Raw genomic sequence first — 22,320 nt, forward strand, 5'->3', positions numbered from 1 at the left:
CTGTTGAGTCCCTTTGTGAAGTTTTCAATTCAGTTATTATATTTCTCAGCTTCAGAATTTCTGTTTGGATCTTTTTGTAATTTGTATCTCTTTGTTGATATTCTCATTTTGTGCATATATTATTTTCCTGATTTGCTTTAGTTCTTTGTGTTTTCCTTTAGCTTTTTCAGTGTATTTAAGACAGTCATTTAAAAATCTTTGTCGGGGGGCTTCCCTGGTGGCGCAGTGGTTGAGAATCTGCCTGCCAATGCAGGGGACACGGGTTTGAGTCCTGGTCTGGGAAGATGCCACGGAGCAACTAGGCCCGTGAGCCACAACTACTGAGCCTGCACGTCTGGAGCTTGTACTCCGCAACAAGAGATGCCACGACAGTGAGAGGCCCATGCACCACGATAAAGAGTGGTCCCTGCTCGCTGCAACTAGAGAAAGCCCACGCACAGAAACGAAGACCCAACACAGCCAGAAATAAATAAATAAAATTTTAAAAAAAAATCTTTGTCTAGTAACTGCAGCCTATGTCTCTTTAGGGTCAGTTCCTGGAGATTCAAGTTGTTACTTCGAATAGGCTGCTTCTCTTTTTCTTTGTAGACCTTGTGATCTGTTGTTAAAAATTGCATATTTAAAAAAAAATAGCCTCCTCTCTCAGTCTTTGCAGCCTGGCTCCATGCAGGGAAAGACCTTCAATAATCTGCTCAGTACGAAAACTTAAGGTCTTCTCTGGCATGTGTCTTTCCTGGTCCTGTGCATGTGCTTTTTTTTTTTTTTTTCTAGGTTTGGCTGCTGTTTAAAGTTTTAATTTTCTTAAAAGTATCCCTAGGGCGGGCTTCCCTGGTGGCGCAGGGGTTGAGAGTCCGCCTGCCGATGCAGCAGACGCGGGTTCGTGCCCCGGTCCGGGAAGATCCCACATGCCTCGGAGCGGCTGGGCCCGTGAGCCATGGCCGCTGAGCCTGCGCGTCCGGAGCTTGTGCTCTGCAGCGGAGGAGGCCACAACAGTGAGAGGCCCGCGTACCGCAAAAAAGTCTCCCTAGGGGGCTTCCCTGGTGGCGCAGTGGTTGAGAGTCCTCCTGCTGATGCAGGGAACATGGGTTCGTGCCCCGGTCCGGGAAGATCCCGCATGCCGTGGAGCAGCTGGGCCCGTGAGCCATGGCCGCTGAGCCTGCGCATCCAGAGCCTGTGCTCTGCAACGGGAGAGGCCACAACAGTGAGAGGCACATGTACCGCAAAAAAAAAAAAAAAAAAAAAAAAAAAGTCTGCAGCTTCTGGGGGACTTAAATATTCTCTTCTTTTTTGTCTGTAGTCTCTAATCCCTAGGTAACCACAGGTCTACAGTTTCCACACACTGTGACATTTGCCACTGTTTTAAGATACCTCCAATATGCCATCATACCCATCTGAGCTCCAGGTCAGTCAAGACAGAAACCAGTGCCTAAGGCCGCCTCCAGACTAGCCAGAACGTTGCACACAAGTTTCAATCTTTTTCATCTATCCTAGGGGAGGGGCTGGGAATTGGGTGGCTTCCTCTGACTACACTGTACCACATCAGAGAGCGGGTGGTGCAAGAATAAGCAAAATCACCACAAAATTTCTTACCATTTTGGTTATGACTTTTTATTGTTTGGGCATTTGTTGGTTGCTGTGGGTTTGTGACTCTTTTCTAAATTCCTACAAAGGCATCTTAGTCTATTGTTGTTTACTTGATGTTTTTGTGAGGGAAAAAGGCCCTGGAGCTTCCAAGACTGACTTCTTGCACCTCTTGAGGTACCTAAATTTAAAAAATAATTTCCCCAAATATTTAGGAATTAAATTATCCTCTTTTATTTTGTTGTAATAACAATAACAGCAGTAATTTTATTGAGCACCTACTATATTCCAGGCACTGTTATACACACTTGACCTTTTAAAATAATTAATTTGAACTTTACTACATTCTAGGTAGCATTATTATACCCTTTTCATAGGTGAGAAAACTGAGGCACAGAGAGTAACCTACTGTCCATGTGGAACTAAGGCAGACACATGGGGAATAAAATTGTAAGTCTTCAATAAGTAACATGAAGGCTCTTCATGGTTTTATGTGACTTAAGACGAGGGGGTTACAGTAGACCCGAAGACGTTGGCTGGATCACACCTCCCCCCAACTTCTCTTGGCGCTATAAATGCTTTAAAATGGGATCTCAGACCTTGAGCTACACTCACAGCGGAATGTGACTGTGGTAGTGGATTGGCCACATTAGTGCCCCTTTCCTTTGAATCAGGAAATAACATGTAGCATATGATCCTAACCAGGAAGGCAAGAGAGGTCCAAACCCAGCCCTGTGGTGGGTGAATAATCAAGGGGATGAAGTGAAGTGGAGTTTCAGAGAGATGACAGACCTAACCCGTCGTGCAGCCAACGTCTTCACACAGACCTGTGGCCTCCAGGAGGGAGACCATCTAGCCTTGATTCTGCCTCGAGTGCCTGAGTGGTGGCTGGTGATCGTGGCCTGCATCCGAACAGGTCAGTGACCCAAGCAGACCTTTGGGCTCACCTAGAGCCAGTTTGTCCTGAAATACTAGGTGTTTTCTCTTCCCCCCAATTTTTATTCTTAACAGTCTTTCTTTTTCTCAGACTCACTCAAATATTATTTTACTCCTTCTCATCCACTCTCTCCCTTATACTCACACCCTCTCAAACACAATGTCATAATTCTCGCTCTCTCTCTCTCTCTCACACACACACACACACACACACTTTCTCTTACACGGTCTCAGACATTCTTGCTTCTTTATAAGATTCATCAATTGTTAACGTTTTCCCATATTCGAGCCCTCTCTCCCAGTGAGTCATTTAAGAATCAGTTGCAGACACTGTGACACCCATAAACACCAGATAAACACTGCAGCATGCATCTGCTAAGATCCAAGACATTTCCTTCACATGACCGCAGTAGAGTTATCACACAAGAAGTTTAACACTGATGCAATAGAGTTACCTGATATACATCCATCGTCAAAATTCTTCGATTCTCCCAATAATGTCCTTTATAGCATTTATTTGGTTTAAATCAAAAATCCAATGCATTGCATTTAGTTGTTATATCTCCCCCGTCTCCTTTAATCTAGAATGTTTCTCTACGTTCTACACTGTCTACATGACGATGACAATTTTGAAGCGTCTAAGCCAGTTGTTTTGCAGAAGGTCCATCAAAATGTGTATTTCTGACTCCTTCTTCATGATTATCTTCAGGTTTGACATTTTTAGCCCAGGCACTAGAAGGGCAACATTGTGTCTTCCCTGGTGCATCACATTGGGGATATATAAAGTTGGTTTGCCCTAATACCACTGATATTATCACTTTAGAAAGGTAGTATCCACCTTTGTAGAGGTACCTTTTCCTTTTGTAGTTAGTAAGTAATCTGTTGTATAATATTTATGGGACTGTGTGAATATCCTGTTCCCCAACTGTCTTTCACTTTATGGTTTGAGAATCCACTGATGATTCTTGACTGAATTGAATATTTTAATGGTGGTCTTTTATTAGGATTTTCTATTTATATCATTCCCTCTATATTTATTAGTTGGCATTCTTCTATAGAGATTTTCCTTTCCCTTTTAATTGCTTATCTATGCATTAATCTATATAATCAGTGTGGGACTCATGGATTCTTTTTCGAATCACTTCAGTTGTTCTATAATGCATGCTCATGCAACAATATGTCGTGCTCTTGGTCACATATTCTCTGTCTCATGTTTTCTCACAAATAGTTGATTAATCCGTCAAGATCAAGAATTAACAGCAGTGGCTGAGGGAGTATAGAGAAGCCATGCCATCTGTATAGTGAAGAGATGGTCCATGAGAAACCCAAGACATGACTTGAGACCTCTGGGATAAGAAGAATTAAAGAGGAGTAGAAGCAAAGGACGGAAATTCCAAGAATGGTCATAGCACATGGAAATGCTTAGAGTCAGGAGTAGCCTATACGAAGAATGGTCATCTTGAAATAGAGAATAGAGTTGTGCGAGAGAAAGATGGAGAGTGAGCAGTGCCCTCAGAGTCAGGATGGGGAGTGTGGTGTTTTCCTGGAGACAGGGTCCAGGTGTTAGTGGGGAGAAGAAATGTGGAGGGGAAAAAGTCAGTGCCCTCTGGAACTAAGCAGGCTAATAATATGGAAGGTGGGTAGTAGGAAGATTCAGGACAGGGCATCTGGTGGAGAAATTAGAATGCAATAGGGGCACACAAAGACTTGAGCTAATTGTTGGTGATGGAAGATGGAAGGGAAAGTAGAAAAATTCAAAGGACATTGCAGTTAACTTTGGGTATGACGAACGAAGGAAAGAGAGGAGATTCAAGATGACACAAGGAATGATGACAACAGATGACAAGAGATTCACGATGACAGAGAAGGAAGTGAGAGGAGAAAAATGGGGGCAGGGAGGCAGAGTCAGGGACACTGTCCTACTTGTATCTTTCCCAGATCCTGTGTAAATTTGTATGGAGAAGGACTCACCTGTCTACTGGCTAGATCCATTTAGAGTAGAAATTATTAGGGCAGGCTTTTCCAATTTTAATGTGCATAGAAATCCCTTGGAGACCTTGTTAAAATGCAGATTCTGATTCAGTAAGTTTGGGGTGGGGGGTGAGATTCTGTGTCTTAGGGGGTGTTGATGCTGTGGACCATCCTTTGCATACCAAGAAGTTAAGGGATTTCTTTGCAGATAAACCAGATCTGATAGCCAAGGTTGTGAGGCTGTGAAAGAGATACCAGAACAGGCAGTTTCTTTCTCATCCCTAGGGATCGTCTTCATGCCAGGGACCACCCAGATGAAGGCCAAGGACATTCTCTACCGCCTACAAGTGTCTAAAGCCAAGGGCATCGTGACCACAGATACCCTTGCCCCAGAGGTGGATTCTGTGGCTTCTGAGTGTCCTGCTCTGAAAACCAAGCTCCTGGTGTCTGACCACAGCCGTAAAGGGTGGCTGGACTTCCGATCACTGATTAGGTGAGTTTCTGGTCTGATGAATGTGCTTTCTGAGGAATGGCAGGAGAAAGCCACTCACTGCCTAGTGCTGGTACAGAAGCAGCCAGTGGGAGGAAACTCACCAGGTCTGAGCTTCTCTTCACAGCTATGTCACTGATTTGCTGTGCAACTCTGGGCTAGTTCGTACTCCTCTCTTCGCTGCAATTGTTTTATGTATAAAATGGGGAAATTGAACTTCTATGGCTCTCTCACTAAAATATAATCACCCCTGTGCAAAGGAGATGTGTAAAGTCAGAGGGTTATTGTGTTGCATGTTCCTTGTAGGTGGGGAATCTGAAATATTATTTTTATGTAAATAATAAACAATTAAAGAAGCTGAACAAAAGGTTCAGATGAATTTTTAAGGTGAAACTTGAGACTGAGAAAAAAATGACAGGCAGCTTTGGGAGCAAACACTTTCCATGTCCTAGGGGGTGGGTGTCTATAGGGACGCCTTGAAGGAAAAGTTAGGGAAGTGCTAAAGGTAAGAAAGACCCCTCCACCTCCAAAACTCTGATTCTGCAAGTCTTCAGGCATTTTTCATATCACACACAAACCATGCTGGATTTGTTTTCTTGAAGTAATTCCACAGTTTTTAAAGCTCTTTACTTCAACCCCCAAGGGCAAATATTACAGTGAAATCACATCTTATGCTAGATTCTAAAGTCGGAGAATTAGATTAAAATAGCTTAAACAAAGAATACTCATTAAAACTCGCCTAAATTTCCCAGACTCAGTATGGTATCATTTCTCCACAAGAGCCAGGGCTCCCTGCAGCACTGGGATTGCTTGCAGCCTCTCTGCCTGAGTACTGTAGGAAGCTTGCATTTACCATTGTAATAGGCCCGAGAAAGAGGCTCTCAGCCAAGGAGAAGCTCCCCAAGAACCGAGGCCGACGGAGGGAGCTACGAATTCTACCTTCCCCCTGTAGCTCATGCTAGGGCAGATGTACATGTATACATTCCTTACACTGTCGTTCTCCCTAGCTTTCTCTTTCCCACCCTTCAACACCAAGTTTATGAGGTTAAATTCCCGTGAAGCTAGTCTGTGTAAAATACAAGGTTAGCAGTGTGACTAAAAGCATAGTATATGGATCACACTGTCTGAGTTTGAATCCTGGCTCTGCAACTTGCTGGCTATATGTCTTCAGGTAAGTTACCTAACCTCTCTGAGCCTCAGTTCCCTCATCTACAAAATGGGCATAAAAGCAGTACTTGCCTCTTAGGGTTGCTCTGAAGATTGAATGAGTTCTTATTTGTAAATCATTTAGAGCATTGTGTGGAATCATTGGAAATACTATTTCAATGTTTATTAAAGTAAAAATAATCCATCATATTTTCCCCACTTTTTAAAATGAAGAAATGTCAGCCCACCTATCCAAGTCACCCATAAACTTTGTTTGGTGCCTAATACTGGGAGTTGCAAACCCCAGTTTTCTGACTTCAAGACTCATAATTGTTTCTTTTGCTTCCCCAGAGGATGGAAAAACAGGAAACATGACTTCTGTCCTTTTGTATTGAATCCCTTTGCAGATCAGAATCCCCAGTTCACACCTGTATTAAGTCAAAGACCCTGGACCCAATGGCCATCTTCTTCACCAGTGGGACCACAGGCTTCCCCAAGATGGCAAAGCACAGCCATGGACTTGCTTTGCGATCCTTCTTCCCTTCATGGTAGGAGAGAGGGCACCAGCTTAGAAGCTGGGCCACAGATCTGGGGTGAAGTGTGTATGTATATGTGTATGTGTATGTGCTGGGAAAGGAACTCTTGGTGGAATTGACCCCGTGCTGTATGCTTTCTGCTCTCTTTGGTTCAGACCCCTAAGGGTATGAGAAGTATAGGCTGACAGAGGCATCTGAATGACAAAGGAGGCACATTTGGGTCCTGCCTGAGCACCTTTACAGGAGGAATGGAGGAGATGTGGGTGGAAACAGCAGACATTCTGCAAACCACACAAATGACAAGCCCCTGTGTCCCTGTCAGTAGTTCCAGGGTTTGGTGGCGAAAGATAAAATGCTCCAGCAATGTGACCTTACGTGACAGGTCCTCTCCTCTCCTTGATTGTGGACAACTCCGGCATAGAGTTTCCCAGTCATGAACTGCTAGGGAAAAATAATACCTGGAACTAAGCCACACCATGCCACTGCCCTAACCTGGAACAAACATAGAGGCTGAAGCTGGGTTAACCATTTAATCAATTTCAAACCAAACTCTTCTCCCTTCTCTCCATCCCCCAACTAGTAATATTCAAACCAGACCACGTTCTATATACTTTGTACCTTATTAACCAGACCAGGGAGACAGAGAAGGCTTTTTGTAGATAGTTGGTATCTGTGCTAATGATAACAACTGAGTAGCAAAATCCTGGAGGAATGCGGGTGGAGAGAAGGGAAGGATAGTATAGTAGTCAGAATGGTATCTGAGGCTAACTGTATTTTGGAGTTAGCAGGAAATTACTGCAGCTGAAGACGTCTGATGTCCTCTGGTGCCTGTCAGACACAGGCTGGATTCTGGCTGTTGGAGGGTCCCTGCTTGAACCATGGACAGCGGGGTCTACAGTCTTTGTCCATCATCTGCCCCAGTTTGACCCCAAGGTCATTGTACAGGTAAGAAGACGAACCTTTCGATATCAACAAACTCCCAGAAAAAACTCATTTCGAGTTCAAAAACTGGATCCAACTGAGAAAATACTTGATTAGCAAAGAAGCCTCTTAGCATAATATAACCCTGGCTCTGGGTTTCTCAAAGTGTGAAGCACTGAATCAATCATCGTATCAGAATTACATCAAGAGGTAACTTTGAAGAAAACACATATTCCAAACCTTTCCCTAGACCTATGGATCAGACTTTGTGGACCTGGGAACCAGAATATACATTTTGAGAAATGAAAGCAAACAGAACAAGCTCAGGTCTCCTGGATCCTGGATCCTGGCTCTACCAGGGCCAGGTAGCTGGTGTGTGAATGTTGTATTTGTGTGACTACTCAATTTAATGACATATTTAGAAACAAAGGCCTTGGAATATGACAGATCTAGTTTCGTATCCCATGATTGACATTTATTAGTGGTTTGCTTACCACTCTGAGCTTCAGTTTCCTTATCTGTAAAATGAGAGTCTTAATGGTTACTATTTCCACAAAATTGTTGGGAATATTAATGAGACGACATAGGAAAGGTGTGTAAAGTGCTTAGCCCTGAGACTAGCCCAGAGAGAACACTCAGTAAGTGGTAGCAGTTGCTGTTGTGCATACACCATGATAATAACTGAGGTCACCTGCGTGAACTCCTTCAACGTATTTCTCTTCACTTAAAAATTGTCTTTGTGTCTCCGCTCACTCCCCTGCTTTCTGTCTCAGAGGCAGACCTGCCCCTTCACCTCTCAACGTCCAACTCCCTCCCGACACCTGCTGCTGATCCTGTTCTCTTCCCTGCCCTTGTGTTTGGAGCCCCTCTCTATTAATCTTTAACTCATTAAACCTTTTCTCCTGTATTTGCAATCTCTCACTTTTCATTGACTCTACTCCCTCAGTCCATAAACATATTCAAAGTTCCTCATCCTAAGAACACCTGCCCTTCACCCTGGTACACCTCGGACCAGCCCCGTCTCTCCTCCCTTAAGGTCAGATTGCTCCACAGAACATTCTCCACTTGCTACAGCTACCGCCTGTTCCCCCAGCTCACCCCTGAACACCGTAGTCATCCAAGGCTCTGCCCTCAACTTTCCCTCCCCTCTAAGCAGCTTCCTGTACTTCCATTTCTCCAGCAGGTACGTCCACTCGGGTGGCTCCCAAAACTGTCCAGTCCTCCCTCCAGGCTAGTTTCCACCTGTTTTTCTGCTGGTTGGTTAAGTTCATCTGCTCATCCCTCCAGCACCTGAAACTGTACCTCCCACTTCTCATTCCCTGCCCCTATGTCAACATCTGCCTCTCCGTCATTATTTTCTGCCTGCATCCTGCCGGTCTCTGAGGCATAAAACTGCACAAACCACAATGAATCCACCTCTCTCCTTCCCCCACCAGGTCTAATTCTCCTTCCCCTACAAGGGGTGTCCCCACAGTCTCAGTGTATTTTAAGCTTGAATTATTTCAAAGAACTGAGTCTACAAATTTACCCCAAACCCTGCATTTGAAAGTTCAATTGTTTAATTTACTTTACAATTATTACTTTCGTGTATTTTTAAAAATAAACTTTTTAAATTACTTGGTTTCAGTCTCTCCTATTGAAGATGGGAGATGATGACTAAAATGAAAAATGTTAAATTAAAAATTTACCATTCAAATTCACAAAACAAAACTTTCCCTTCATTCCCTCCCTACCCATCCCCTCAACTTAGACTTTCTTGTGTTGCTCCAGTCGTACCTGACAAATGCCATGTACGGAATTCATGCTCAATGTAGGTATACTGAAAGAATTAACAGATGAATAAATGGGCTCTCCTAGAGGAGAGGTCAGAATTAAAATGCTAATAACAAATCTATGTTTTAAATCTTAATTGCAAAAATAAAATTTTTTCTCTCCTAACTTTCTAGACTTTATTCAAATACCCTATTACCCAATGCTTTGCTGCGCCCTCTGTATTTCGAATGATTCTGCAGCAGAATTCCACCAGGTATGGTAGATGTGGTTGCGGTTGGTAACAGGAATCTTCGGGTAGGATTTTAAGTAATCTGATGCACTGTGGTCTGACTGATTTTAGCTATGGTTCTTTGAGGATACTGTGTGTGTGTGTGTGGTGGGGGGTAAATGGTGGTGGTGATATTTAGCAGCTAGTCTAATTGGTTCTTTAAACAGGATTCAGGGAACCAAACGAAACACTGAGTGAGTCTTGCATCATTGTGGGTTTTTACTTTTATAAACATTTTGTTATGAAATAAACATACAGAAAACTATATAATATATACATTTACAGATTAATGAATTGTTGAAAATAAAACAGCTATGTAACTGCTCACCGAAGGCCCAAAAATAGGACATGGCCAGTGTCCCCAGAGACCTCCTCATGCCTCTCCATCTCCACTGAAGGAATCCACTGTCTTGGCTTTTATGGTTCATTTCCTCATTTTCCCTCATAGTTTACACAGGAAATATCCCTAGACAAATTATTCTACTTTACTTGCTTTTGAACTTCATGCAATCATACATTATTCCATAATATCTGACTTCTTTTTTCAACATTATGTTTCTAAGAACTGTCCGTGTTGTTAAATAATGCTGGAGTTAATTTTCATTGCTGTATAACATTACATTTTATGAAAGTAGCACATTTTAACTCAGTTCTATTATTGGGCATTTGGGTAGTTTTCAGTTTGGGACTACTGATGATTAATGCTGCATTGAATTTTTGAACATGTACATAAACACGTAAACACACGTTGCTGTAGATCTTCTCTGGGAGAGGAATTGCTAGGTCACACTGACATTGCACCCTACTACCTTATTTTCCAAAGTTTTGAACCAAGGTATGCTCATCCTAACCAAGGTAGCAGGGTAGGAGCATTCCCATTGTTCCACATCTCTGGCAATATTTGTTTTTGTCCAAGTTTTAATTTTTGCCAATCTGATGGGCATGTAGTATCACACTGTCATTTTATTTTTGCATTTCCCCGTGTTTGTGGATTAATTTTTAGCTCACCTGAAATCTGCTCTTTGAACCTTATGGTTGTTTATGTATCTTTTAGCGACTCTGAAATTGAAATGGCTACTTCAGAATCAGAGCTAACATGTTTTAGACATAAAAGACTTAAAATACCAAGGAGTTCAATTTATGAAGATAACTGAAATACAGCTTGATTTTATTCATGAACCCTCAATCTGACAGAATTATGTTTCCAACTGTATTTCAAAGCTCATATTACAGCTACTTGTTGCCACGTTCTTGAGATGGTGAACAAACCCCATACAAATTCAACCAAGGCATGAATATTGCCTCTATTGGAGACTCTGCCCATTTTATGTACTTTGGATAAAGCTCAAGAAGAATGAGGAACATACCCTCCATGAAGCCAGCCCTGCTGTCCATCACTACAGGCTCTGTATATATGAGCAGAGGGTGACAAGGGATTCTGCCACCTCCCTCAGCCCTACAAGCTGGCTCAGTTCAGCCCCAGGCAAAGTGGTACTAAGACCCCAATCACTTCTACCCATTTCCTTCAGGGAATCCATCATTATTTTGTGATGGTTTTTGTATTATTTATGGAAATCTTCATGGGGAAAATAGATGAGAGGATTTACATCGCACAACGTACCTAGCAAACTACTGCAAATATTCACAGCAGACTTTTCTGTTCTCTCCCAGATTCCTACTCTCAGGGAAGTTACCTGTGATCCTCCTTCTCTTCACTTACATGAACCCCGGTCTTCCTTGATGTCCCGAGCAATTCATTTCTAACCCCAAATTTGCGTTCTCCAGCCAGAAACACAAAAGGCCTTCAGTTCACATAAGCCCACTCTTCCCAGAAGGCGGTACAGTTCTATTACCATCCTAGCATATCCTTGGGGTCTTATCCCTCAGCCCTTATGGTTTACAAAAATATCCCTCTTAGCCATGTAGAATGCTTAGAATGTGTTCCAAGCACACTTCTCCCTCTTGTTACATCAACATCCTTATTCAGTCCTGATCTCCCTGATTTAACCCATTAGCCTCACCACCACCACCACCTACCCCTGCCAGATGAGTTAACAGGTACCAACAGGAAATGACTTCCACTTGGACTTGACCACCAGGAAAATGCCCAGAAGGCAAGTAAGAAAGCGAAGAAGCAGAAGGATGAATGATCCAGATGACAATGCTCTGAGCTCTCCCTGGGCCTGGGGCAGAGCACCCAAGCCCAGTCTGCAGAGGCTCTGTTGACATCTTGCCTTCCCCTCAGCCTCAGGTTCCCCACCCTGGAGCACTGCTGTACTGGTGGGGAGGCCCTGCTGCCCGAGGAGCAAGAGCTGTGGAGAAGACAGACAGGCGTTCTGCTCTACCAGGCCTACGGACAGTCAGAAACGGTAGGTGAAGGGTCCCTCTGGGCCAGTCATGATGTGCTCGTCCACTGAGCCCAGCAGATGAGCTGAATCCTGCTATGAGTGTGTGCAGAGCACACAGCATTGCTCAAAGCCAGTGGGAGGCTCCAGAGCTCTGGCTTATTTGTCCCAAATGAATTTGCAGAAAGGACAGTTGCAGCTCATCAACTTGTCAAAAGACCCATGTGCTGAAAACTATTGGACAAAAACTTAGAAAGGGGTCTAAGGACATGGTGCCACTGTACCTGTGATAATTAGTTATAATTAAGGGAGCCCAGGAGGGGCACTGGCATAGAAGGCACTCTCCAGAGACATGGAAGCCACCACTGCAAGTCCTGTCCACTTCACCGTCCCTTCCTAGGCAGCAACCACAGGAACAGGCCGGAGCTAGCCCCGGAAGTTCACTAGTTCATTTCTGGGTGTTTATGAGGAGAGCACACAGCTTTGATGGTGAGAAACTAGCAGGAGGAGAGATCTTCTATATACACGCCACACACACACACACACACACACACACACACACACGCACAGACACACACACACAGACACACACACACACACACAGTGTGATCCCAAAGAGGATCACTGACCAGTCAGGTGGGCGGGGCATTCAAAGAATCATGCATGTCTTGAATCTCAAGGACTTTATCCATGATAGTGTGGGCAGGTATCTCACTTCTAACACATTTTCAATGCATTTCCGATGCTGGACAGAGCCACTTTCCCCTACTTCCCTATCATCCCTTTACCTGACAGAGGTATGATTGTCTTCTCAGGGCCTGTAGCAAAATAGCTGCTTCAGTCTCAATTGACATACTTGTCTGACATTATTTTGCATAAATTAATAAATAAATAATCAGTTATTGGGTCTGCTTCCAGTCTTGAGAATTGTTAAGACTCTAGGTCTGTCCTTGCTGGTCCACAGTTTGCATTCAGACAAGAAGGGTGAGGTTAGAACTATGCGCTACACCCATGACGCCAGTCCCTTTGCATTAACTATCTGTAACAACAGAATACTCCCCGATACCCGGATGGTGCTTTATTTCTCCAAACATTTTCACACCTATTCACTCATTTCTGCAACATTTTCCACATTAGAGTGTGAGCAGTGACATTGCAGAGGGGAAAGTACTTCCTCTCTCAGGAGCTCAGACCCCAGTTCCGATCTCAGCCTTGCCAGTTATAGGCTTCGAGACTGTTGGCATATCACTGAATCTTGCAGAGTCTAGCTTCCCCATCTCCAAAATGGAAATATAATGCCAGTCTTGCCAGGTTATGATAAGGTAAAAGAAAGAAAGTATACAAAGCTCTGGGCACAGTGTCTAACCCCTATTGCAGCTATGGTTGTCACTGTTGTTTTTAGGTAGGTATTGTGTTTAGAGGCTGGGGGTGCAGACATAGATGGGACAATCTCTATTCTCTGAATGCTCATTATCTACTGAGGGAAACAGACAAGCAACAATAGAAGAGTGGGGGAAAATACCACAGAAAGAGAATCTCCCAACTTCCTTTGATTAGGGCCTGAATGATAGCTAGTAATAGTTGTTTACTGAATACTTGGTGTGTGCCTGGCACACACTCACAAGCACTCTGAGCGATAATGTTATAATTACCCCCATTTGACAGAGGAGGAGATCAAGGGGGATTACTTGGTACATAGCTAGTGAGTGGTGGAGTCAGGATTCAAACCTTGGTCTCTCTGTGTGTAAAGCGCTTAACTTTAGGAAAGTGATAATTTAGAGAACCATTAAGAAGGAATAAGGTTCATCAGGAAGACATGGGGGTAGGGGAACAACGTGAACAATCTGAATAATCTCAGCACAGCTCTGAGAAGCAGTTGAGGCAGCTACAAGTAAATGGTTGTGAAATATACTCATGGCCCTGCCCAGCAAAGGGACACATGTCTGGCATACAGTGGACACTCCACACCCTACGTTACATGCCCACAGCCGGGCTCACTCCTCTGTTTCTTCATGGCCTCTCCCACTGGACTCTGTAGCCCCAGCACCGGGCTCAGGCCCAGCCCATGTCAGGTGCAGTGAATGTCTGCTGACTAGAGTGGGGTCGATGGCTTCTAGCTTCTCCACGAGGGCTCTTTGCACAGCATCAAATGACATTTGTAAGCAAGGATGCTGTGTTTGATTCTTGCTGCTTTGTGATTAGCCTGGAGTCTTGGCCAACCCCCGTTCTCTTCTTTGCGAACAGGGAACAACTTGCGGCACTCTCCGGGGGATGAAGATCAAGCCGGGTTCCTTGGGGAAGGCCATCCCACCCTACGACATTCAGGTCTGGTGGTAAAGACATTGGCACAGAGCAGTTAGTGCTCGGCTGGGGTTGGACCACTGTGTGACACGAGGTGACAGAACCAGTCATGCCTCCCGCTTGCCCTTCCTCTTCTCCGCCTACTTTTCCTCCAGTTTCCTGGGGAGTTTTCAGTTGAGAACTGCAGTGTCCTGGGCGTGAGCGCAGCTTGCCAGGACAGCCAGAGGCCTCATGCACCGAGCCTGGGAAAGAGTACTTGCAGTAGCACAGGCAGCTCTCTCCACTGCTGGTGCCTTTAGTTTTTCCTGATCCGTGTTTTCTCGCTTGAAGACACATTTGTGATGTCTATATATGCATGAAACACATAGACCCATGGCTTGGGTTTTACCATTTGCTGATTTCAAAGACTTTTGACAGTTTTATTCTATTTTCTGACAGGGCTCCTCTACCACAACCCCCTCCCCCAATAACCCCCACTGTGTCACATGAATGAGCCAGGCAGTGTTTGGGTGGGGCAGGAGTGTTGGGGATCCCTGCAGGGTGGGATTCACAGGTCTCTTGCTCCAGATCATTGATGACAAGGGCAACATCCTGCCGCCCAACACTGAAGGAAACATTGGCATCAGGATCAAGCCCACCAGGCCCATAGGCATCTTCATGTGCTATGAGGTAAGGACACCCCATCTGCCCCCACACGGCCCAAGAATCCTTGCAGGGAGCTGTGTAGGTGATAAGGGACTGGACTGAACTCTGCATGTTGAGACTTTTCCTTCTTCCTTTATTCACTCCAAGTCAATGAAACCTGTTCTAATTAATCTCAAAGCTCATAGTGTGTTCCCACATCCCTTTCTGTCATAACCCATCTGGCACTTATGGGCTGACTGTTGGGGTAGAAAACAGCCTGGCTTCAGAACCACCAGACTTGGGGTCCAGTGATGTTTTGTGGTTAAGAGTGCTGGCTTTGACTGGGTTCACATCATACCACCGCACTTACCAACAGGGTGCAAACAAATCTATTATACTCCCTGAGCCTCCAGGGGTGCTATTATCCCCGCTTTAAAGAGGAAGAAACTGCAGATTAGAAGCTTAACGTGTCTTTCCCATGTCAAATAAATGGCAGGCCTAGGATTCAAAGTGGTGTGTTTTGGACCCCAAACTCTAAATGAGAAATCCAGGAACTACAGAAACCTACAATAGAGTATAAGGAAACCTGCTGTAACTCTTCATCAGACAAACCCTAGCTAGCAGTGGCCACTAAGAGGAAAACCTCAGCTTCCAAGATGGACCGTAGAAGGGTAGACAGACCCTGAAATTGATCTCAGACTCCATCTCCTTTCTACAAAGTCACAGCCACTGGTGTCACTGTTGTGCTCACACTGTGGCCTTGGGTGGGTGGGTGGGGGCCTGTCCCTCTGTGGTACTATTGTCCAGAAGCAATCATGCAAGCCTTAGCCTTAATTCTCAGTAGCACAGTGTAAAGGTTGGATAAAAGGGAAAATGAACACAGAGTAACAGGTATCTAGATCAGCAGTTCTTAATACTGCCTGCACGTTAGAATCATTTGAGGGATTCTGTTTTTTTAAATACTTGGATCCAACCACAGAGATTCTGGTTAAATTGAACTGGCATGGTCCAAAGTCATGACTTAAAAAAATTGTACATAACATATTTTATTTAGCAAAGATGTCTTGGCATATGGCCACACTGATTTCTCTCATTTCACACGTTCTCATGGCAATGAGACATGTCACTCTTCCATTGAGATTTGTTGGCTTATATTCTGTTCTTTTATTTTCTTTTTATTGAGGCATGACCTAAACCTTGCTAATTAGGGTTTGTCTGATGAAGAGTTACAGCAGGTTTCCTTATACTCTATTGTAGGTTTATATATAAATATGATATAAAATTTACCCTTTTCACCATTCCTGAGCATACCGTTCAGTAGCACTGAGTAAAATTTACAATATTGCACAACCGTCACCACCATGCATCTGCAGACAATTTCCTCCATCCCAAGAAGCAATTCTGTTCCCATTAAACAACAGCTGCCTAGTCCCCATCTCCCCGCAGCTGGTAACCTCTAATGGTACTTTTTGTCTTTAAGAACTTGCCTATTTTAGTTACCTCATATAAGTGGAATCATACAACATTTGCCCTTTTGTGTCTGGCTTATTTCACTTAGCACCATGTTTTCAAGGTTCATCCATGTTTCAGCAAACTGTCATCTTTTGAGACTGAATAATATTCCATTGTATGTATATACCAAGTTTTGATGGACATTGGGTTGTTTCCACCTTTTGGCCTTTGTGAATAATGCTGCTATGAACACTGATTGTGCAAGTAACTGTTTGGGTCCCTGCTTTCCCTTCTTTTGGTTATATACCCAGAAATGGAATTGCTAGATCATATGGTAATTCTGTTTAACTTTTTGAGGAATTGCCATGCATGTTTTCCACATGCACAAGGCTTTTCATTTCCTCATATCCTTACACTCACTTGCTATTTTCAGTTTATTTTTAATAATGGCCATTCTAATGGGTTTGAAGTGGTAACTCATTGTGGTTTTGATTGACATTTCTCTAATGACTAGCATCTTTTCATGTTCTTATTGGCCATTTGTATATCTTCGGAGAATTGTCTATTCAAGTTCTTTGCCCATTTTTAATTGGGTTGTTCATTTTTCTGTTGTTGTTGTTTCTAAGTTGTAAGAGTTCTTTATGTAGCCTGGATATTAATACCGTATCAGATATGCAGATTATATGCTTTGCAAATATTTTCTCCCATTCAGTGGGTTGTCTTTTCACTTTCTTGATAGTATCCTATGACATACAAAGTTTTCAAATTTGGTGAACATTTTATGTATTCAATATTTTTCTTTTATTTCCTGTGCTTTTGGTGTCATATTCAAGAAATCATTGTGAAATCCAAGGCAAGATTTTCCTCTGTGTTTTCTTCCAAGAGTTTCATAAGCTCAGCTCTTACATTTAAGTTTTTGATCTATTTTGAATTAATTTTTGTGTATGATATAAGGTAACTTCATTCTTTTGCATGTGGTCATCCACGTTTCCGAGCACCATTTGTTAAAAAGACTGTCTTTCCCACTGAATAGTCTTGGCACCCTTGCCTAAAATCAATTGACAGTATATGTGAGAGTTACTTTTTGGGTTCTCTATGCTCTTCCAGTGGTCTGTATGTCTCTTTTTATGAACGTATCACATTGTTTTGTTTGCTATAGCTTTGAAGTAAGTTTCTGAAATCAGGAGTTTAAGTCCTCCAACTTTTTTCTCCTTTCTAAAGGTTGTGTTTGCATTTTGGGATCCCTTGAGATTTTATGTGAATTTTAGGATGGGTTTTTCTATGTCTGAAAAAACACCATTGAAATTTTTATAGGGATTGCATTGAATCTGTAGATAATGTTGGGCAGCATTGTCACCTTAATATTGTCTCAAATCAATGAATACGGGATGCTTTTCCATTTATTTATGTCTTCTTTCTCTTTTTCAGCAGTGATTTTTAATCTTCAGTGTACAAGTCTTTCACCTTCTATACTAAATTTATCCTTAGTATTGTATTCTTATTGATGTTTTTTCTTTTTGGATTGTTAATTGTTAAAGTATAGAACTGCACCTTAAGTTTTGTGCATTGATTTTCTTTCCTATAACTTTGCTGAATTCCTTTATTAGCTCTAACAATTTGTGTGTGTGAGAGAAAGTTTTTTAGGGTTTTGTACATGTAAGATCATGTTATCTGTGAACAGATCTAGTTTTAATTCTGTTTCATTTTGGTGCCTCATTTCTTTTTCTTGCCTAACTGACCTGGGTAAACTTCCAATACTTTGTTTAGTAGAAATGGTGAGATCAGGCTCTCCTGTCTTGTTCCTGATCTTAAGAGAAAATCTTTCAGTCCAGTGAGAATGATGTTAGCTATGCTTTTTTTTTAAATATATGGCCTTTGTCATGTTGAGGATGTTTCCTTCTATTCCTAGTTTCCTTCTATTCTATTTCCTTCTATTCCTATTCCTATTTATTAAATAAACTGCGTGTTTTTATCATGAAAGGGTACTGAATTTTGTTAAATGCTTTCTCTGCATCAATTGAATAGATGTGGGGTCCCCCAGCCCCCACTGTCATTCTATAGCATGGTTCATTACATTGATTGATTTTCATATGTTGAACCAGGAATAAATCCCACTTGGACATGGTATATAATCCTTTTAATATGTTGCTGAATTCTGTTTGCTAGCATTTTGCTGAGAATTTTGCCCCAATTATTCATAAGGGTCTGTAGTGTTCTTTTTTTGTAGTATCTTTGTCTGGATTTGGTGTCAGAGTAATGCTGACCTCATAGATTGAGTTAAGGAGTTTGTTTCTCCCCTTCAATTTTTTGGAAGAGCTTGAGAATAATTGGTATTGATTCTTCTTTAAATGTTCGGGAGTTTTCATCAGTGAAGGCGTCATGTCTGGGGCTTTCTTTTCAGGGTGGGGGGGGATGAGAGTGTTGATTACTGATTCAATCTCCTTACTAGTTATAGGTCTATTCATATTTTTTATTTCTTCATGATTTATTTTTGGTAGATTATGTGTTTCTAGAAATTTGCCTCTTTCATCTAGATTATCCTGTCTTTTGGTGTATAATTGTTTTAGTGTTCTCTTACAAACTTTTCTTTTTTGGAATGTAAAATGGCTAGTAATATCTCCTCTTGCATTTCCGATTTTAATAATTTGAATCATCTCTTTTTTTCTTAATATAGCTAAACATTTGTCAATTTTGATCTTATCAAAGAACCAACTTTTGGCTTTATTTGTTCCCTCTATTGTTTTCCTATTCGCTATTTTGTTATTTTAGCTCCAAACTTATTTCCTTCTTCTGCTAGCTTTGGATTTAGTTTGCGCCCCTCTTTCTTGTTACTTAAAGTGTTAAGTTATTGACGTGAGATTTTTTTTTTTTCCTAATGTAGGTGTTTAAAATTCCTAAGCAACACTGCTTTTGTTACAATCACAAGCTTTGGTCTGTTGTAGTTTGGTTGTTATTTATCTCCATGTAATTTCTAATTTCCCCTGTGATTTCATTTTTGACTTATTGGTTGTTTAAGACTGTATTGCTTAATTTTCTACATATTTGTGAATTTCTCACTTTTCTTTTTGTTGTTAATTTTTAATTTCATTCTATGTGATCAGATAAGATACCTTGTATGATTTCAATCTTCTAAAATGTACTAATCTTTGTTTTGTGGCATATTATGTGACCCATCCTGTAGAATGTTCCGTGTACATTGGAGAAAAATGTGTGTTCTGTTGTTCTTAGGCAGGGTATTTTGTATATCGGTCAGATCCAATTGGTGTGTAGTGTTAGTCAAGTCCTCCACTTCATTATTGACCTTCTTTCTGGTTGTTCTATCCATTATTGAAAGTAATATATTGAACTCTCCAAGTGTTATTGTAGAACTGTATATTCTCCCTTCAATTCCATCAATGTTTATTTTATATAATTTGGAGTTTTGATTTCTCCCTTTAATTCTGTCTATGTTTGCATCATATATTTTGGCACTATGCTGTTAGGTGCATATACGTTTCTGAATGTTATATAGTCTCAGTGAATTAATCTTTTTTTCAATATATAATGTCCATTTATTGTCACTTGTGCCAGTATTCAACTTCAAGTTTATTTTGTCTGATATTATTAGATAGCCACCCTTTCGTCTCCTATTTGTAGGGAATGTCTTTTTCCATCTTTTCAACCTACTTGTGTCTTTGAATCTGAAATGAGTCTCTTATAGACAGTGTAGAGTTGGATCATGTTTTATCATCTATTCTGCAAATCTCTGCCTTTGGATTGGAGAGTTTCACCCATTTACATTTAAAGTAATTATTGATAAGGAAAGACTTACATATGCCGTTTTGCTATTCATCTTCTGTATGTCTTAATGCTTTTTTGCCCCTCATTTCCTCTACTACCGTCTTCTTTCTTATTTAGTTGATATTTTTTAGTGACATATTTTGCTTCTCTTCTAATTTCCTTTAGTTTATATTCCTTAGATATTTTCTTCATGGTTACTATGGGGATTACATATAACATCCTAAAATTATAACAATCTAATTTGTATTGATACCAAATTAACTTCAATTACATACAAAAGCTATACTTCTAAGCATTATGGTGGTGTGAGACAATCCCTTTGTCTCTCTCCTTTAACCTACAACTAGTAAAACATCCATAACACAACACCGGTTCCTCTGCTCAACACACCAGGACACAAGAGAGATCTACACATCTGTAATCTGAAGGTGGATGGGTTGGAACACATAGAAGAGGCAGAACCAGTGCCCATGATACTGGCCTCCTGGCTATCATGGCTGAGCCACAGCCCCAGAGAATCCAGCAGCAGCAGCAAAGGTGACACACATGACTCTGGCTTCCAGCTGCAGCAGTGCCCATGGCCACAGAGAACTGGGCAGCAGTAGAAGTGAGCCCCATGACCCCAGTCTCTTCAGCCACAGGAGCACATGAAACTCCAGACCCCTGCTTGTGGTGGTGCCCATGAACATGACAACCTCTAACCCCAGCTTCTACCCCTCCCTCCAACTACCCCCACCGGGGCAGCAGTGGCTGCAACCTAGGCAACCCCAGACACAGCGGAAACTTCTGCCATACCAGTGCTCCTGGTGGTGATGCCAGCAACAGAAGTGACACCAGCAACAGCAAGGCACCAGTGACCCCAGGAGCACAAGAAGCAATTATGAGGGCATGGGGCCACACCTTCCACAGAGACAATGGAAGATGGAAAGTGCAGATTCTCAAATACCACAAGAGGCAGCTCTGGAAAAACGAACCAAAAACCTGGACATGAAAGGAACCTAAGTGTCCATCAACAGATGAATGGATAAAGAAGATGTGGCACATTGGGATTCCCTGGTGGCACAGTGGTTGAGAGTCCGCCTGCCGATGCAGGGAACATGGGTTTGTGCCCCAGTCTGGGAGGATCCCACATGCCGTGGAGCGGCTGGGCCCATGAGCCATGGCCGCTGAGCCTGCGCATCCGGAGCCTGTGCTCCGCAACAGGAGGGGCCACAACAGTGAGAGGCCCACGTACCGCAAAAAAAAAAAAAAAAAAAAAAAAAAAAAAAAAAAAAAAAACACACAAGAAGATGTGGCACATATATACAATGGAATATTACTCAGCCATAAAAAGAGACGAAATTGAGTTATTCATAGTGAGGTGGATGGACCTAGAGTCTGTCATACAGAGTGAAGTAAGTCAGGAAGAGAAAAACAAATACCATATGCTAACACATATATATGGAATCTAAGAAAAAAAAAGTCATGAAGAACCTAGGGGTAGGACGGGAATAAAGACACAGACCTACTAGAGAATGGACTTGAGGATATGGGGAGGGGGAAGGGTAAGCTGTGACAGGGCGAGAGAGTGGCATGGACATATATACACTACCAAACGTAAAATAGATAACTAGTGGGAAGCAGCTGCATAGCACAGAGAGATCAGCTCCATGGTTTGTGACTACCTAGAGGGGTGGGATAGGGAAGGAGATGCAAGGGGGAAGAGATATGGTAACATATGTATATGTATAACTGATTCACTTTGTTATAAAGCAGAAACTAACACAACATTGTAAAGCAATTATACTCCAATAAACACGTTAAAAAAAAAAAAACACTTGTGCTGTAGTGCCACCTACTTAAAAACAAAGGAAAAACCTCTAGTTACCAATTATTGGTTTGTTAGAAACAAAGTAAGCAAAACTTTATCTATTAAGAAAGGTGTTGGATACTTCAAATGCACTGGCACAGGAACATTTCATCAAGCACCATGAAAAATGACAGCAATGCAGTATACCAAAAAAGAAATGACAATTCTCCAGAAACCAAAGTGAAAATCACAGAAGAGCATGCTTTAACTAATGGAGAATTCAAAATAGGTATCATGAAGAAACTCACTGAGCTACAAGAAAACTCAGAAAAGCAATTCAATGAGCTCAGGAGTAAAGTTGATGAACAGAGGAATACTTTACAAAAGAGATTGGTTACCCTAAAAAA

The 22,320-nt window shown here is 42.1% G+C and overlaps 2 protein-coding genes across 4 annotated transcripts in view; one reads left to right on the forward strand and one right to left on the reverse strand.

The window, feature by feature from the left end:
* The window catches only part of PDILT (protein disulfide isomerase like, testis expressed), a 131,043-nt gene that overhangs the window by 78,284 nt on the left and 30,439 nt on the right, over positions 1-22,320 (reverse strand). The window lies entirely within an intron of this gene.
* Positions 1-22,320, forward strand: part of LOC307198830 (acyl-coenzyme A synthetase ACSM1, mitochondrial-like) — a 44,349-nt gene that overhangs the window by 8,104 nt on the left and 13,925 nt on the right. The window contains exons 2-9 of the mRNA XM_079946099.1: positions 2,287-2,497; positions 4,774-4,981; positions 6,532-6,672; positions 7,446-7,605; positions 9,528-9,607; positions 11,868-11,991; positions 14,212-14,292; positions 14,836-14,937. Coding sequence (XP_079802225.1) covers positions 2,287-2,497; positions 4,774-4,981; positions 6,532-6,672; positions 7,446-7,605; positions 9,528-9,607; positions 11,868-11,991; positions 14,212-14,292; positions 14,836-14,937 — 1,107 coding nt within the window. The remainder of the gene's footprint in view (positions 1-2,286; positions 2,498-4,773; positions 4,982-6,531; positions 6,673-7,445; positions 7,606-9,527; positions 9,608-11,867; positions 11,992-14,211; positions 14,293-14,835; positions 14,938-22,320) is intronic.

Source organism: Stenella coeruleoalba, assembly GCF_951394435.1.
Source record: "Stenella coeruleoalba genome assembly, chromosome: 15".
Taxonomy (NCBI): domain Eukaryota; kingdom Metazoa; phylum Chordata; class Mammalia; order Artiodactyla; family Delphinidae; genus Stenella; species Stenella coeruleoalba.